The 16530-nt window shown below is 38.4% G+C and overlaps 3 protein-coding genes across 3 annotated transcripts; 1 reads left to right on the top strand and 2 right to left on the bottom strand.

The window, feature by feature from the left end:
* Nucleotides 1-491: 491 nt before the first annotated feature.
* On the bottom strand, nucleotides 492-6117 carry GCK72_007972 (uncharacterized protein; the record flags this gene model as incomplete). The annotated part of the gene is made up of 10 exons (XM_053726570.1): nucleotides 492-674; nucleotides 1014-1109; nucleotides 1160-1355; nucleotides 2247-2550; nucleotides 3122-3426; nucleotides 4945-5063; nucleotides 5113-5382; nucleotides 5654-5750; nucleotides 5797-5891; nucleotides 5947-6117. 10 exons carry the CDS (start codon nucleotides 6115-6117, stop codon nucleotides 492-494), a joined length of 1836 nt encoding a protein of 611 aa, XP_053590764.1.
* Nucleotides 6118-6439: 322 nt separating this feature from the next.
* On the top strand, nucleotides 6440-14547 carry GCK72_007971 (uncharacterized protein; the record flags this gene model as incomplete). The annotated part of the gene is made up of 8 exons (XM_003090690.2): nucleotides 6440-6636; nucleotides 6704-6815; nucleotides 6902-7177; nucleotides 8473-8666; nucleotides 9843-10281; nucleotides 12184-12356; nucleotides 13153-13387; nucleotides 14272-14547. The coding sequence occupies 8 exons, from the start codon at nucleotides 6440-6442 to the stop codon at nucleotides 14545-14547; spliced, it is 1902 nt and encodes a 633-aa protein (XP_003090738.2).
* A 1582-nt stretch (nucleotides 14548-16129) lies between these two features.
* On the bottom strand, nucleotides 16130-16528 carry GCK72_007970 (uncharacterized protein; the record flags this gene model as incomplete). Its single annotated transcript, XM_053726569.1, has 1 exon — nucleotides 16130-16528. One exon carries the CDS (start codon nucleotides 16526-16528, stop codon nucleotides 16130-16132), a length of 399 nt encoding a protein of 132 aa, XP_053590763.1.
* Nucleotides 16529-16530: the final 2 nt, after the last annotated feature.

The following is a 16530-nucleotide window of genomic DNA, read 5'->3' as shown; positions in this document are numbered from 1 at the left end:
TGAAAAATAATTCTGGAAAAATGCGCGTACGGTTACATCCCTATAATTATGGTTACGTGAATGAAATGTTGATTTTTGCTTTTTCAACACATTTTTTGTAAAAAATCAACATTTTATTCATGTAATTAGCCGTATCGGGTAAATTAAGCAAACGCGCTCTAATGACAAAACATTTCTACATCTTCTGAATTTTCAGTATTTTTTATGTTTTAATGCTATTTGTATTATTATTATATGATTCAATCCATATTTTTCTATCCATCGGCTGTCATTTTTGTTATTTAATAACTCCATTAACCCCTCACTCATCATTCTATCACTCGGTTCATCTTAATTTTTCTCTCCTGTGTCCAAATTTCTTACCCTGTAAAACATTCCTCGAAATTCCCATTTTTGAAATGAAGACAACATTATTAATTGGCTTTGATATCCCTTTTAACCAATATTTTCACTTCAAAATTAAAATCAAAATAAAATATCAAAAAAATTGTCTAATTCTTCTGAATCGGTGTCCATTTCACACAATCCTCCTCAATCGATACCGTATTCCAGTTTGTAGTCCTTGTAGTCCAATCGGACATTCCTTGATTCGAATGACGTTCGGTGACTTGTAGTTGTACCGTTTTCTCTTCTTCTTTACGGCAAAGATGGGCGGAGCGAACGAATTTTGTGATCTACAAATGGGAAAAGTTGGAAATTTGGACATAGCTTCCGGCTAATACGCTCCATTGATAATTTCAGTGATTTCCACTGAATTATCAGTAGAGCGCACTTGCCATAGCTGAAATCGGTTAAGTTTGCAATAGAGCGCACTTGCTGCAAGCATACAATGAAAATTTGAGCATAGCTTCCGCCTACGCGTGACTAAATGCGCTCTATTGATAATCCAGCAAGAAAAACTGAAATTTTTCCACTCGATTACCATTAGAGCGCATTTGCCACAGAATTCACAGTTATTACAGTTTCAGAGGGTTTCTAACCGCGCTCTATTGCTAATATTGTAAGTGGAGTACCATTTTTGTGCAGTGTGGCAATACGGGTCCCCCATCCAACTCCAACACGTATTCCGAGCATTTTGAGCCGGCTTTCGAGATGATTTGTGACGATTTCTAAAAAAAAATAGTTTATTTTTGAAACTTTCAAAATTTTCTATGCTTACATTCATACTAATAAGCTGTCCATATAAAAATGGTGACGTGGCGATGAGTGTCGGCGGGATTTTGGTGAATGGACCCGTCTTCTCGTGAACGATATCCGATGACATCAAAGTGTTGTAAAGGGATTGGACGGCGGCGCCACGAACCAGAAGACACGAGATTCCTCCTTCGTTTTTCGATAGTTGGGTCGAGAGTTTTCTGAAAAAATCGCATATTTTCGTCAAAATTTCACTCTAAATTAAAAATTTGGTCATAGCTTCCGCCTATACGTGACTAAATGCGCTCTACTGACAATTTGGTGAAAATTGCGATAATTTTGAGCCAAAATACCACAATTTTCTCCTAAATTGTCAGTGGAGCACATTTGCCACACAACAGAAGCCAGGATAACTACAAAGACCAGATAAAACAAGTTTTCAATGAAAATTAGCATAGCTTCCATCTACGCGTGACTAAATGCGCTCTACTGACAATCTTTCGAAAAATGCGGTAATTTTGGACAAAAATACCTCAATTTTCTCGCAAATTGTCATTAGAGCACATTTGCCACAAAAATAATGACTTTTCACAGTAAAAACTGATTTTTATCAGCGAAGCGCATTTGATGACAATTTGGGACTCGCAAATACCGTAAGTAGTCATTAGAGCGCACTTGTCATAGGTCTGAAGTCATTCTTATGGGAGAACTGACTAAAAATAGCAAAATTAGATGGGAAGCTGCACTAGCTTCCGTCTAAATGCGCTCTACTGACAATTGTTCTCAAATTATCAATAGAGCGCATCTGCCGCACACCGGGAACTAGAAATACTACGAAAACAAACTAAATCATCTTAATTTGGTCGAAAAAGCTCAAAATCGGTTGAATTTAATTTTTAAAAATAAAAATTTGGGCATAGCTTCCGCCTACGCGTGACTAAATGCGCTTAATTGATAATCTGCTGAAAATTGCGGTAATTTTGAATAAAAACACCGCAATCTTCTCACAAATTATCATTAGAACGCATTTGCCACAGAATCTACAGTTAAAACAGTTTCAAACGCATTTTTAGTCAACTTTTTCCCACAATTCTTAATAGAGCGCGTTTTACCTCCTCGCGTTGCCCTTAACATGTCTCGGCGACACTCCAATATCATTGAGCCATTCCTGATTGGCTTTCGTTGGACTATCATTCTCATCACTACTCTCCTCTCGTTTTTCTGGACTTTTCAGCGAATTTTCAGCAGATTTTTCAGATTTTTCCATATCGATCGATCCCATCATTGAATTCTCTCGGGATTCAGCAGTCGACATGAGACAATCAAGTGTAGACGTATTCTGATTCAGAAGAAATTGACTTGACGATCGTTTTAGGTTCGATTTCGGCGGAGCACCAATTACTTCATAATCGACACCTGAAAATGAAGAAAAATTCGAAAATTTTCAGAAAAATGAAAATTCGGGCATAGCTTCCGCCTCTACGTGACTAAACGCGCTCTATTGATAATCCCAATGAAAATACCGTAATTTTCACTCAAAATTTACGAAACTTTCACTGGATTATCCATAGAGTGCATTTGTCACAAGTTTCACTATGAAAATTAGGAGAAATCGGTCAAATCAATGAATGTATTCCAAATTTGCAATAGAGCGCAGTTACCGCGCAAACCAGAAGTCAAAAAGCACTCCATACCGTCAATGGAGCGCATTTGCAGTCAAAATACCAACAAAATTCTCAAAATTGGTACAAACTAAATAAGAAAATTAAAATTTTGGGCATAGCTTCTGCCGCTACGTGACTAAACGCGCTCTATTGATAATCCCAATAAAAATACCGTAATTTTCACTCAAAATTTACGAAACTTTCACTGGATTATCCATAGAGCGCATTTGTCACAAGTGAAGTAGTATTTAGGCACTTTCAGACTGTCTATAGCTATTTTTTTTAGCCATTTTTCTTCAAATGTTCATCATTTCCTCCCGTACCCTGACTCCTCAAATGCTCTCGAGTCGCCGAATTCGTATAAGACACCAATGCCACCAACTTCTGTCCACTAAACGCCTTAAAACACGATTGGGACGTCTCATCGGCACAAACGCTTCCGGTGACGTCATCCGAGTCGTCGGTTACTGTAGTTTTGGTGAAGAGTACGTTGAAGACGGCCGACGCGACGTAGAAGTGATCACGTTCTCCTTTTTTGTACGACATGAATAGTTGTTCGTAGCATTCGACCCATTGATTGAACATTGTATTCGTTGTCGGTTGAGCCAATGGGACACGTGTCACATTTCTGTGAAAAATGTGAAAAATTGTCCATAGAGCGCGTTTGACGAAGTCTATGACAAAAAATTTGACAATAGAGCGCACTTACTGCAAGCTAGAAGTCAAAAACTGAAGATTTAGGCATAGCTTCCGCGTTCAAGTGACTAAATGCGCTCTGCTGATAATTTTATAAAAACTACGGTGAATAATAACGTAATTTTTACTAGATTATCGATAGAGCGCATTTGCTGCAAGTAAAAATTGAAATTTTGGGCATAGCTTCCGCCTACGCGTGACTAAATGCGCTCTACCGACAATCTGCTGAAAATTCTGGTTTTTTAAATAAAAATACCACAATTTTCTCACAAATCGTTAGTAGAGCGCATTTGCCACAAGTTCGCACCATTCTTATCCGCTTTTTCCGCTTGTAAGTGACTAAATGCGCTCCACTCGCAATTTTATCAAAATTATGGTACTTCAATTGGGTTTTGAAGTAAAAACCGTAATTTTCACAAAAATTGTCAGTAGAGCACATTTGCACACAACGAAAGTCAGGATAACTATGAAAACCAGATAAATTAAGTTGAATTTTGCTTAAAATTGAAATTTTGGGCATAGCTTCCGCCTACGCGTGACTAAATGCGCTCTACTGACAATCTGCTGAAAATTGCGGTAATTTTGAACCAAAATACCACAATTTTCTCGCAAACTGTCAGTAGAGCGCATTTGCCACAAGATCACACAATTTTTTATCCACTTTTTTAGCTTATAAGTTACTAAATGCGCTCTACTGGCAATTATATTAAAACCAGCCTGTCTTCCCCGCCTTCGGCGGTCAAGCCGGAGTGGTCTAAAGCGGCTGTCGCTGTCCAAAGCACGGCAGTTCGGTTTTGCCCGCTGGCTCAGTTTCTCTTCTCTTTCCAAAACCGTTGCGGACAGCGCCTCAGACAAACAGGCAACGCCCAATTGTCTTTTATATGTACTTCAATTGGGTTTTGAAGTAAAAAAAAACCGAAATTTTCACCAAATCGTCGTCAGTAGAGCGCATTTGCCACTCGTCGGAAGGGAAAAAGCAATAGAATCTAGATTAAAATTAAACATTTGGGCATAGCTTCCGCCTACGCGTGACTAAATGCGCTCTACTGACAATCTACTGAAAATTGCGGTATTTTTGAATGAAAATACCACAATGTTCTCATAAATTGCCAGTAGAGCGCATTTGCCACAAGATCGCACATTTTTAATCTATTTTTTCCACTAAAAACTGAAATTGTCATCAAATTATGAACGAATCGCGTTTTCGTATTTGAAAAGATTCGAAACTACTCAAAATTTGTTCAACTTGTCTAAAAAATTGAAATTTTGGGCATAGCTTCCGCCTACGCGTGACTAAATGCGCTCTAATGACAATCTACTGAGAATTGCGGCGATTTTGAACCAAAATACCACAATTTTCGCTTAAATTGTCAGTAGAGCGCATTTGCCACAAGATTATTAATTTTTCACGTTAAAAACCTGATTTTTATCAACAGAGCGCGTTTTCTACCTTATTTCCGAAGTGATTCTCGGATACATCGCCATTCCAGGAATCACTGGAAACTGATAGTAAAGTGTAGCGGCTTCCAGAAGTGACAACGTGGATGATGGCAGATAGGCGGTCGGATCCTAAAATTAAATTTTGTTTAAACTGTGCAAACACGCTCCACGGACAAACCTCTTGTCCACTGATATACATCCGATTAAAATACCGTACCCCTTCGTATCGATCGATCGCCGGTATTCTCACCGACACGATTCCCGTCGATTTCCGTGTATTCATCCACGGAAACGGCACTTTTGACACTAAACGGAGTTTCCCGCCGAGTCGGAGATCGATTGGCAGGTCTGGAGTGGATTCTTGCACTGGTTCGGCGGGTTTTAGGGGGATACTAGCGGTGGGAAGCAGTTGGGAGAAGTCGACAGCGTGGAATTCTTGAAGGAGCGTCTGAAAATGTGCAAAAAATGTGAAAAATCCAGTGGAAATGGCTCACAATACATTAAAAATCAATAAAAATGACTTTAAAAAAATGCAAAAAAAACTTTGCCAAGGAGAGGAGTCGAACCCCGGACCCTCTGGGTGACAGCCACCCACGCTACCGCCTGCGCCACTCGAGGCATCAGCGGAAATGGCGGCGGAGGCGGTAGACGTGCGGGCGCCGGGAAAAATCGATTTCTGGGTGAAATTTTCTCAAATTTTCAGAAATTTTAAGCTTTACCGGATCAAAACTGGTGAATCTCTCCAACTGTGTGTTCTTTTTCTTCCTTGGCGACGATCTGACGCCTTTTGTCGGCGTTTTTTGCGGGGAGAGCGGTCTAAAAAGCTTTTTTAACAATTATTTTAAAGAATTTCCAGGGATACTTTCGAATATTGGCACCAAACGAGTCGTTGGCGTTCTCAGAATCATCGGAAAATGTGACTTGGTGGGCGCGACGCTTTTTTTGTGGGGATTGGATCTGAAAAAAAGAAAATTTCTTTTAAAAAAAAACAATTTTTCGAAAATTTTCTCACTTTAAAAGGATTCAGAGGCGCTGGACAACTTTCTGTGTTATTTTCCCTCTCCAAATTCTCGAAATTCACTGCCGGCGACGATACGGAGGGGCTGAACAGTGTCCGACTGCTTGACTTGCGTTTTAGATGATTTTTTATGCGATCTTTCGGGTTATACTGCTTCTCACTCATTTTACAATGCTGAAAATTATTAAAATTGGGAAAAAATGCAAAAAAATTGCGAAAAAATGACCGAAAATGAGAAAAATTGATAATTTCTGAAATTATCGCTGATAAATTTCAAAATTCAGCTTCTCCCGCCCCTTTACAAATTCTCAATAGAGCGCGATTGCATCAAAATCCAAAAACACACCAATAAATTTACTGACGCATAACTCGTTTTGCTGGCGCGTTTCTCGACTTTTTTTCGTTTTTTATTTATTTTTATTTCCCATCAATTTCAACCGATTTTTCTCCAATTTTTTGCATTTTTTGCATTTTTCAGGTAATAAAAATGTCGCCCGACGATCCAACAAAGAAAAAGAAGAAATCGGTGAAATTCGCCGAGGAAGAGCCACCAAAAACCGAGGAAAAATCGAAAAAGACGAAAAATGGGAAGAAAATCGAGGTTTCAGTGGATTTGGGCGGTAAAGATGAGAAAGAAGTGACGGGGAGAAAGAGGAAGCAACGACAGAAGAAAACTCAGGCGGAGTTAGTGAAAATTTTGGGATTTTTTGATTTTTTTCGCGAAAAATTCGTCTAAAAAATTATTCTTCAGGAAAAGACAGAAACTGATGGAAGGTTTGGTGGGTCCACAGGTGGATAAGATGGATTTTGAATCAGAGCACAAGACATTCGCCGATTTTGGACTCGACGAGCGGATTTTGAAGGTAAAATTCTCATTTTCGACTTAAAAAATCGATTTTTGAGTCATTTTTGCCAAAATTTGCTGAAAAAACTATTGTTTTTATCACAGAGCATTGGAGAACTCGGCTGGGAGAACGCGACACAAGTTCAGGAGTCGCTGATCTCGTTGGCGCTGGAAAACAAGAATATAATGGGGCGAGCTCGCACGGGATCCGGAAAAACTGGTGCTTTCTTGATTCCGCTAGTCCAGAAATTGATCGCCGAATCGAAAACGAACGACGGATCGATTGGACCGTCGGCGGTGGTCATCGCGCCGACTAAGGAATTGGTCACTCAGATTTATAAGCTTTTTGTGAAGTTGGCACAGGCGTTGCCGTTTTTACAGGTGAATATTGGGGTTTTTGAGTCCAAAATTGAGATTTTTGGGGTTATTTCGCTTTGAAAGCTTGAAAATCCTGGCATTTTTGCTCTAGATAGTCGAATTTCCAGTTTTTGATCAATTCTAAACTTGGAATTTCAGGTTTTTCGCCGATTTTAAACCGAAAAATGTGAATTACCAGCATTAAAATCGTCCGAAATTGTCTGGAAGCAGAATTTCATGATTTTCGATCGATTATCTCATGGAAACACTGAAAACTGCCAGTTTAAGCCGAAAAAACTCAATCTACTGCGATTTTGAGCCATTTCCGAAGCTTTCGGCTCAAAAATGTCGTTGTCTGGCTGGAAAGCCTCAATTTTCATAGTTTTCATCTCAAAAATTTCATTTTTGACGGTTTCAGACCTATTTTCCCAGTTTTCGGTAGATATGTCGGTTCAAAGTTGAATTTTCGCCGTTTTTTTTAATAGGTTTCCGTGGTATATTGCCATATTTTTCTATTCTTCTGGTAATTCATCAAATTTAAATTGAAAAATGTGGATTTTCAGCATATTTACACCTTAAAATCGTGATTTTGCTTCTTTCAGCCAGTTTCTATCAATGAGACCTATAACAAGTGCGCTCTAATGGCAATGTGATGGAAATTACCGTAAAAACTGTATTAGAGCGACACCTTTAATAGAACGACAGCAAAATTAAGCTCGAAAAATAGACCGACACCCTCTAATAGACCGACACCCTCTAATAGACCGACACCCTCTAATAGACCGACACCCTGTTTTTGGGTATTTTCGTTGTTTTTTTCATTAATTTTTCATGTTTTTTCTTCCGATTTCACTTTTATTCGCATAAATCGAACCTGACTGACGTTTAGAACTTCGTTCGAAAAATAGAGCGACAGCCTCTAGTAGAACGACAGCCTCTAATAGAACGACAACAAAAACCTGTTCGAAAAATAGAGCGACATGTCGCTCTAATACAGTTTTTACGGTATGTTATTTTCGAGCAATTTTGCAATTTTTGTCCCTAATTGTCATTAGAGTGCACTCAGTCACGTATAGGCGGAATATTGGAAATCTCGGTATGCTCAAAATTTCAATTTCAACTCAAAAGGCGGCTTGTTTTGAGTAATTGTTGATGTTTTCGGCTCAAAAATGTGGTTTTCAGACTGGAAAAGCTCAATTTTCTTTATTTTTAGATCAAAGAATGCCATTTTTGACGATTCAGTTTACTGTAAAAAGATATGGTTTTTGATGTGTTCAGAGTCAATTTTTCGAGAAAAATCCGATTTTTGACACTTTCAGGCGATTAATCTGTGTGATATCAACGAGGAAGAGAACTCGGTCTGGCTGGAAGATCATTCGCACGTCGTCATCTCAACACCTGGAAAATTGCTCCGAATGTGCTCAATTCGTTCCGAATATTGTTCATTGGTCCAATATTTGGTTATGGACGAAGCCGATTTGTTGCTGTCATTTGGTTATGAAGAGGAGATGATGTTAGTAGAGGGAAAAATCGATAAAAGTTGAGAAAAATCGGTTGAAAACTGAGGAAAATACGAATTTTGGTGGAAAAACTTCAAATTCTACAATTTTTCTTGAAAAAATAGGCGAAAACTCAGGGTTTCTAACAGTTTTCACCAGATTTTCACATTTTTCACAAAAATCACACCACATCTGTTATTCCGGATTTCCGAACTGAACCTTCAGTTAAAAAGACTGAAAATTGCTGAAATTCTGACAGAAATGAGTGTGTTCAGCTCAATTTGAAATACCTATGACAAATGCGCTCTACAGATGATTCAGGTGTCGTTAAAATGCTATTTTTCGAGTGTAAATTCCTCAGAATCGCATTTTTCCAACGCCCAATTATCCATAGAGCGCATTTGTCGGGGAACCTATGCCCAAAATTTTGTTTTGCAACTGAAAAACTTCTGAAAATCATCTTGTTTTAAAATCGACTAAAATCTTTGAAAATAGGCCCTTCAATTTTGTCTCAAATAGCTGAAAATGACAGATTTTCTATGTCTGTCGCACCTTTGGCGCTTTTACACTTAAATTTTTGAATTAGATGGATTGTGACCCGTGAATCTTCAATTTTGCCTCAAATTTGAGCCAAATTGCTGAAAATTGACTGAAATTCTGACAGAAATCAGTGTTCTCAGCTCAATTTAACATACCCGTGACAAATGCGCTCTATTGATAATCCAGGTGTCGTTAAAATGCTATTTTTCGAGTGTAAATTCCTCAAAATAGCAATTTCCGACACTCAATTATCAGTAGGGCGCATTTGTCAGTTTTCCGGGGAACCTATGCCCAAATCTTTGTTTTTCAAGCGGAAAACTTATGAAAATCATCTGAAATTTCAACAAAATCCGCTCAAAACTCGAGGTTTCTCTCGATTTTCTAACAATTCCAGCCAGATTTTTACCAAAATTTAACAAAAATCAGTGAAAACCTGGAAAATTCGAATTTTGCTTGAAAAATCTCCTAAAAATCTCGGATTTTTCAATTTTTCCTGAAAAAAAAACGAAAACTCTGGTTTTCTTCACAAAAATCACACAAAAACCCCTTTTTTCCCGTCAAAACTCGTAAATTTTCAGCAAAATCCGCTCAAATTCCGAGAATTCTCTCGATTTTCACTTTTTTTTTCATAAAAACCTTCAAATTTTCAGCAAAATCCGCTCGAAACTTCCATCGACATATCAATGCGTAATGACATCTGCAACACTGAAAGACGATATGACAACACTGAAAAAATTATTCATGACAGGACCAGTTATCACAATTAAACTGACAGAAGGAGATCTTCCGAACTCGGATCAATTAACTCAGTATCAATTAACTTGTGGCTCCGACGAAGAACGATTCGCGATTCTCGTCGCAATGTACAAATTGAAATTGATCGTCGGTCGATCGATTCTTTTCGTCAATTCTATCGATAGATGCTATAAACTTATGCTGATTCTCCGTGTCTTTGGACTGAAATCGTGTATTCTGAATTCAGCGATGCCCGCCAATTCCCGATGCCACGTCATCAATCAATTCAACGAGGGCGCTTATCAAATTGTGATTGCATCGGATGTCTCTGATGCAGATGGATCGAAATTGAAGGTACAAATCACCGAAATTAGTGGAAAATCCATAAAAATCAGACTTGTCACGGGCCGGGCCGGGCCGAGACCAGGAAAAATCTCGGCCCGGCCCGGCCCGGTCAAGAAAAATCTCGGCCCGGCCCGGCCCGGCCCGGCCCGGTCAAGAAAAATCTCGGCCCGGCCCGGCCCGGCCCGGCCCGGCCCGGCCCGCTCGGCTCGTTTTGAAACATTTTGAGTTTTTGAATTTTTTTTGGAATTTTTTGAAATTTTCTGAAAAATGTGAATATGTATGATAATTTAAGCATTTTTACTCTATTTTTTCTAAAAATTTCAAATAAAATTTGGTAAAAACGGGTTCCCATTTTTGAATCCGGGCAGACCGGGCCAAGAGAAATTTCGGCCCGGCCCGGCCCGGTCAAGAAAAATCTCGGCCCGGCCCGGCCCGACCGGGCCGAAATCAGGAAAAATCTCGGCCCGGCCCGGCCCGGCCCGCTCGGCTCGTTTTGAAACATTTTGAGTTTTTGAATTTTTTTTGGAATTTTTTGAAATTTTCTGAAAAATGTGAATATGTATGATAATTTAAGCATTTTTACTCTATTTTTTCTAAAAATTTCAAATAAAATTTGGTAAAAACGGGTTCCCATTTTTGAATCCGGGCAGACCGGGCCAAGAGAAATTTCGGCCCGGCCCGGCCCGGCCCGACCGGGCCGATTTTTGACAAGTCTGATAAAAATTGATTAATTTCGAGAGATTCGAGCTGGAAATCTTGAAAATTTCATCAAAATCGAATAAAAATTGAGTTTCGGTCTGCTAGCTTCACTACAAACTACAAAACTTTAAACTATACCAAAGTTACAGGTTTACCTCATTTTTCAACATTAATTCAAATTTATCCGATTTTCGTACCGAAACTGTCGATTTTTCAACCGAAAACACCAATTTCCCCTAAAAACTCCAGTTTTTACACTAGAAAACAGAAAAAAAACACAATTTTTGGCATCGGAAACTCAGTTTTGGTCTGCTAGCGCAACTACAAACTACAACTCTGAGAATTAGCAGACCAAAATCATATTTTCCTCAAAACTTCGATTTTTGCACTGAAAAACATACACTTTAGGCAAAAATTCCATCAAAATCGAATAATTTTGAGAGATTCCGGCCGGAAATCCTGAAAATTCCCACAAAATCGAATAAATCTGGAGTTTTGGTCTGCTAGCTCCACTACAAACTGCAAAACCTGGAGCTAGCAGACCGAAATTGGAGTTTTATGTTATTTTTCGACTTTACTTCAGACTTTCTCAATTTTTCGATCGAAAACACCAATTTTACCTCAAAACTCTGTTTTTTATCATGAAAAACCAGGAAAAATCCAATTTTTAGCTCCCGAAACTGGGTTTTGGTCTGCTAGTTCCATGTTTTGTAGTTTGTAGTCGAACTAGCAGAACAAAACTCAAGTTTTGCTGATTTTCACAAATATGTTCAGATTTTGATTCGACAGGAGGTACCGGCCGGAATGTTTGGAAAAATATGGAAAATTGAGAAAATTTCATCAAAATCGATTAATTTTGAGAGATTCCGGCGGAAAATCGTGAAAGTTTCATCGAAATCGAATAAAACTTGAGTTTTGGTCTGCTAGCTCCACTACAAACTACAAAACCTGGAGCTAGCAGACCATAATTGGAGGGAGTTTTATCTTTTTTTTCGACTTTTCTTGAGGATTTTTGTGATAGCTTACAATTAGTGAACGTATTTTCAGAAAAATCTCGCCAATTTTGGTCTGCTAGCTCCAGATTTTGTAGTTTGTAGTCGAGCTAGCAGACCAATTTTCAAGTTTAGCTGATTTTCACGAAAATGTTAAAATTTTCAAGTGAAAAGCAGTTTTAGGTTCTGTTTTTGGTTATTTTCTTGAATTTTTCTTCAGGATTTGGAGCCGGAAGGAACGGAGCAAAAAGAGAAGAAATCGAAGAAATCCGGATCGAAAAAGTTGGATAAAGAGTCCGGAGTGTCGAGAGGAATTGATTTTCATCATGTTTCGAATGTTGTGAATTTCGACTTTCCGGAGACAACCGATGCGTATATTCATCGTGTTGGAAGGTGAGATAGTTGGAAAATTCTACTAATTTAACAATTTTTTAGCTTAAAATTCATGTTTTTCGTCGTCTGAAACCTACTTTATAGAGAATCTGATGAAAAATCACAAAAAATGAGTCAGAAACTCGGTTTTTAGCTGGAAAACCCGATTTCAGTGCCAAAGAAAGAGCAAAAACTGTCAATTTTGGTCTGCTAGCTCTTTATTTTGTAGTTTATAGTGGAGCTAGCAGACCAATTTTCAAGTTTAGCGGATTTTCAAGTGAAACGTCGTTTTAAACTCAGTTGTTTGGTCATTTTCATCGAATGAATGGTACTTTCGTCATTTTTTTAGAGTGAAATACTCGAAAACTTTGATTTATCACAAGAAATGAGTCAGAAAGTCGAATTTTTTGTTGGAAATTTTATTGTCGAAGCTGAAAATTTGAGTTCTCAGGCCATAAACTGACGTTTTCATCGTTGAAATGCCGATTTTCTCAATTTTCCTAGAAAAAAAGAAAATTTCGTACCAAAACTCTCGATTTATCAATCGAAAACATCAATTTCACCTCAAAAATCCGGTTTTTACACTGAAAAACAGGAAAAAAAAACTATTTTTGGTTTCCTAAACACAGTTTTGGTCTGCTAGCTCCACTACAAACTACAATGCTGAGCACTAGCAGACCAAAACCAATTTATCTCAATACTACGGTTTTTACACTAAAAAAACATACAATTGTTCCAAAAAAATGGAATTTTTGGCTTCCGAAACTCAGTTTTTGCTCTAAAATTTATAAAAATTTCCTAAAAATCTCTTTTTCAGAACCGCCCGTGGATTCAACAAAGGAACGGCGCTCTCATTCTGCACTCCACAAGAACGTCCACATTTGGAGACGATTCAAGACGAAATCAATGCACAAATGGGACGAAAAGTGCTCCAACCGTACGAATTCCGTATTAAAGAGTTGGATACATTCTTGTTGAGAACACGTGAAGCATTGGCCAAATGTACGAAAGGAGTCATCAAGAAAGCCCGACTGAAGGAGATTCGACAGGAGGTATGGGCTGAAATTAGTGGAAAATGATGGAAAATCGAAAGTGGTCAAAAATTAGTAAAAAAAATTGAGAAAATCCTTTAAAAATTTATTACTTTCAAGAGATTTGAGCTGGAAATCTTGAAAATTTCAACAAAATCTGATAAAATTTAAGTTTTGGCCTGCTAGCTCCATTACAAACTACAAAACCTGAAGCTAGCAGACCAAAATTGGAGTTTTATCATATTTTTCGACTTTACTTTAGGTTTTTTGTGTTAACTTGAGGCTATTCGCTGCTGATTACAATTAGTGAACAAATTTATAGAAAAATCGACAAATTTGGTCAATTTTGGTCTGCTAGCTATATATTTTGTAGTTTGTAGTCGAGCTAGCAGACCAACTTTCAAGTTTAGCGGATTTTCACGGAAAAGTTCAAACTTTTTCAGTGAAAAGTCGTTTTAGGTTCTGTTTTTGGGAATTTTCAACAAATTAAATGGTTTTTCGGCATTTTTTTCGCCTGCTAGCTCCACAGTTTGTAGTTTGTAGTCGAGCTAGCAGACCAAATTCCAATTTCGACCGTTTTGTCATTTTTTCAGGGTTTGGTTAAGTTAAATAGTGATAGAAATCTCATTAGTTATCTTGAACCCCAAAAAATGTCCTATCTTGGTCTGCTAGCTCCAGGTTTTATAGTTTGTAGTGTAGCTAGCAGACCAACTTTCAAGTTTACCTGAATTTCACGAAAATGTTCAGTTTTTCAAGTGAAAAGTCGTTTCAAGTTCAGTTTTTGGTAATTTTCATAATATTAATGGGTCTTTTGTCAATTTTTGGTCTGCAAGCTCTTAATTTTGTAGTTTGTAGTTTGAACCAGCAGACCAATCACATCCCAACTCTATGTAAATGTCTTCCAGATGATGCGTTCGGCGAATCTCCAAACATTCTTCGCGAAAAACGAGCGTGAGAAGTTGTTAATGCAAACGGACTGTCATCCAGTAATGCTGAAAATCAACTCCCCAGCGATCGCCGACGTCACTCCCTACATGGTTCCAGAAGCGCTTCGTGGAATGGATTTCTCGGCTCCCGGCAACAAACATCGTCGCTACAATATGGGACAGAAGCATCGTCAAAAACTGAAGCACAAATTCCAGAAGAAGGGAAAGGATCCGTTGAAGACGTTCACCATTTGAATCATTTTTCTGTTTTTTTAAAAAAGTTTTGTTATATTTCTGTTATCTTTCTGTTGATTTTTCCCCTCTCCATTAAACTGTTATTTTTAAGAATTCTGAAAATTTCAGTTTTTACAGATTTTCCAGACTGTAAGCTCGACTACAAACTACAAAGAGCTAGCAGACCAAAATTAGTTACCCGTCGATTTTTCGAAATGTTTTGGGTAGAACTGCTGAATAGACGGCAAAAAGTCGGATTCCAAAGATTGTTTTTGATATTTACTTTATGAAAAAAATTTTGTTTTAAATTGTAATATTCAAATATCAAAAAGTTAGAAAACAAAAATAGTTTTGCAAATTATTTTCTATGAACAACCAAATGAACATGGTTCCAGTGATAGAAAACCGTGACTTCTGACTCGTTATCCAACTCGAAATCGACGCACCTCTGAGATCTCATGTATCTGAAATCTGGAATTTATTCAATTTCAATGAGGTTATACTTGCAAACCGGACCGAAACGGGTCGTCGCGTAACTCGCTTCAAACTTAATATCATGAATTGAAAAATATACCAAAATGTAGATCTCAGCGAGTTCTATGTCCGTGACAGAGTTGCGCGGAATTCCGACTTCCGGCATTTTTTCACTTCCGACTTCCGTTTTGAAAATTTTTACTTCCGACTTCCGAATTTGGAGTTTCACTTCCGACTCCCGTCATTCCGTAACTGTAGAATTTCCGAAAAGTAAATTTCGCAGAAATACATGGAAAAATGATCTAAAAGGACAGAAAATAGGCTTTTCTTCAGCCAAAAACTAGTTTTCCACTGATTTTCGCGAATTTCATGAACTTTTTCTAGGAGTTTTTGAATCTTTGCGAAGAAATCTAATACCGACTTCCGGCTTCCGGGAATTTTTTCACTTCCGACTTCCGACTTCCGTTTTTGAAAAAATCACTTCCGCGCAACTCTGGTCCGTGACCAACTACGGGCCGGATGGTTATTCGGTAATGTGCCACGGGCCGGGAAAAAGTGCAAAAAAACGCGAAATCGGCCAAAAAAGCCATTTTAGTCCGGCCCGCGACATATTAACGAATAGTCATCCGGCCCGTAGTGGGTCACGGAGATAGAACTCTCTGAGATCTACATTTTGGTATATTTTTGAGCTCATAATATTCATTTTGACGCGAGTTACGAGCCGGCCAGTGTCGGCCCGGTTGACAAGTATGCCCGAAGGCCCGGCTTCAAAAAAGGTACCTATTTTTTGAATTTTTTTGAAATTTTACATTAAAAATTTCAATTTTTCGGTGCATAACTATCGTTTGATTGAATTCTGAAGTATAGTCAAAAATTCGACATTTTTGGGAAAAAATTCAAAAAATTCAAATTTTCGTTCAAAATTTCAGTTCAAATTTTTCAGCCGGGCCGTGGAAATTCTCGTCACGGTTCGGCCCGGCCCGTTGCAAGTATGAAAAAAGCCTTTCTAGCCCGGCCCGCGGCATATTAACGAATAGCCATCCGGCCCGTAGTAGGTCACGGAGATAGAACTCGTCGAGATCTACATTTTGGTTTATTTTTGAGCTCATAATATTCATTTTGACGCGAGTTACGAGCCGGCCCGTTTCGGCTGTTTTGCAAGTATGAATGAGTTTGCATACCTCGTTTCTGGAAGCCGACCTTTTCTGGCGCCGGGCAAATATTCAATATCATCGAAAAACGCATCGTCCCAGAAATGTTCTTCCATATTGAATTCGAAGTGAGTACCAATGACTGGTGTGTCGCGTCTCCACATATTGACCATCTCGGGTAGGATTCGACTCATCGTTGATTCCTTGTGAGGTTTCGAAAATAGAACACGTCGATTGGGAATCTGTTGGAGGTCTTCTGGAAAACACATACCGTTCACTATGAGAACTTGTGTATCTCTCACAACAGGATTACTGTAGATGGCAGTTTTCCGAATGATACGATTTCTAAAGTCGAAGATTTCATGATTATGCGTCATGA

This window comes from Caenorhabditis remanei, chromosome II, assembly GCF_010183535.1.
Source record: "Caenorhabditis remanei strain PX506 chromosome II, whole genome shotgun sequence".
NCBI lineage: Eukaryota > Metazoa > Nematoda > Chromadorea > Rhabditida > Rhabditidae > Caenorhabditis > Caenorhabditis remanei.
The sequence above is the reverse complement of the archived record's forward strand: the minus strand, read 5'-3'. Positions and strand labels throughout refer to the sequence as shown.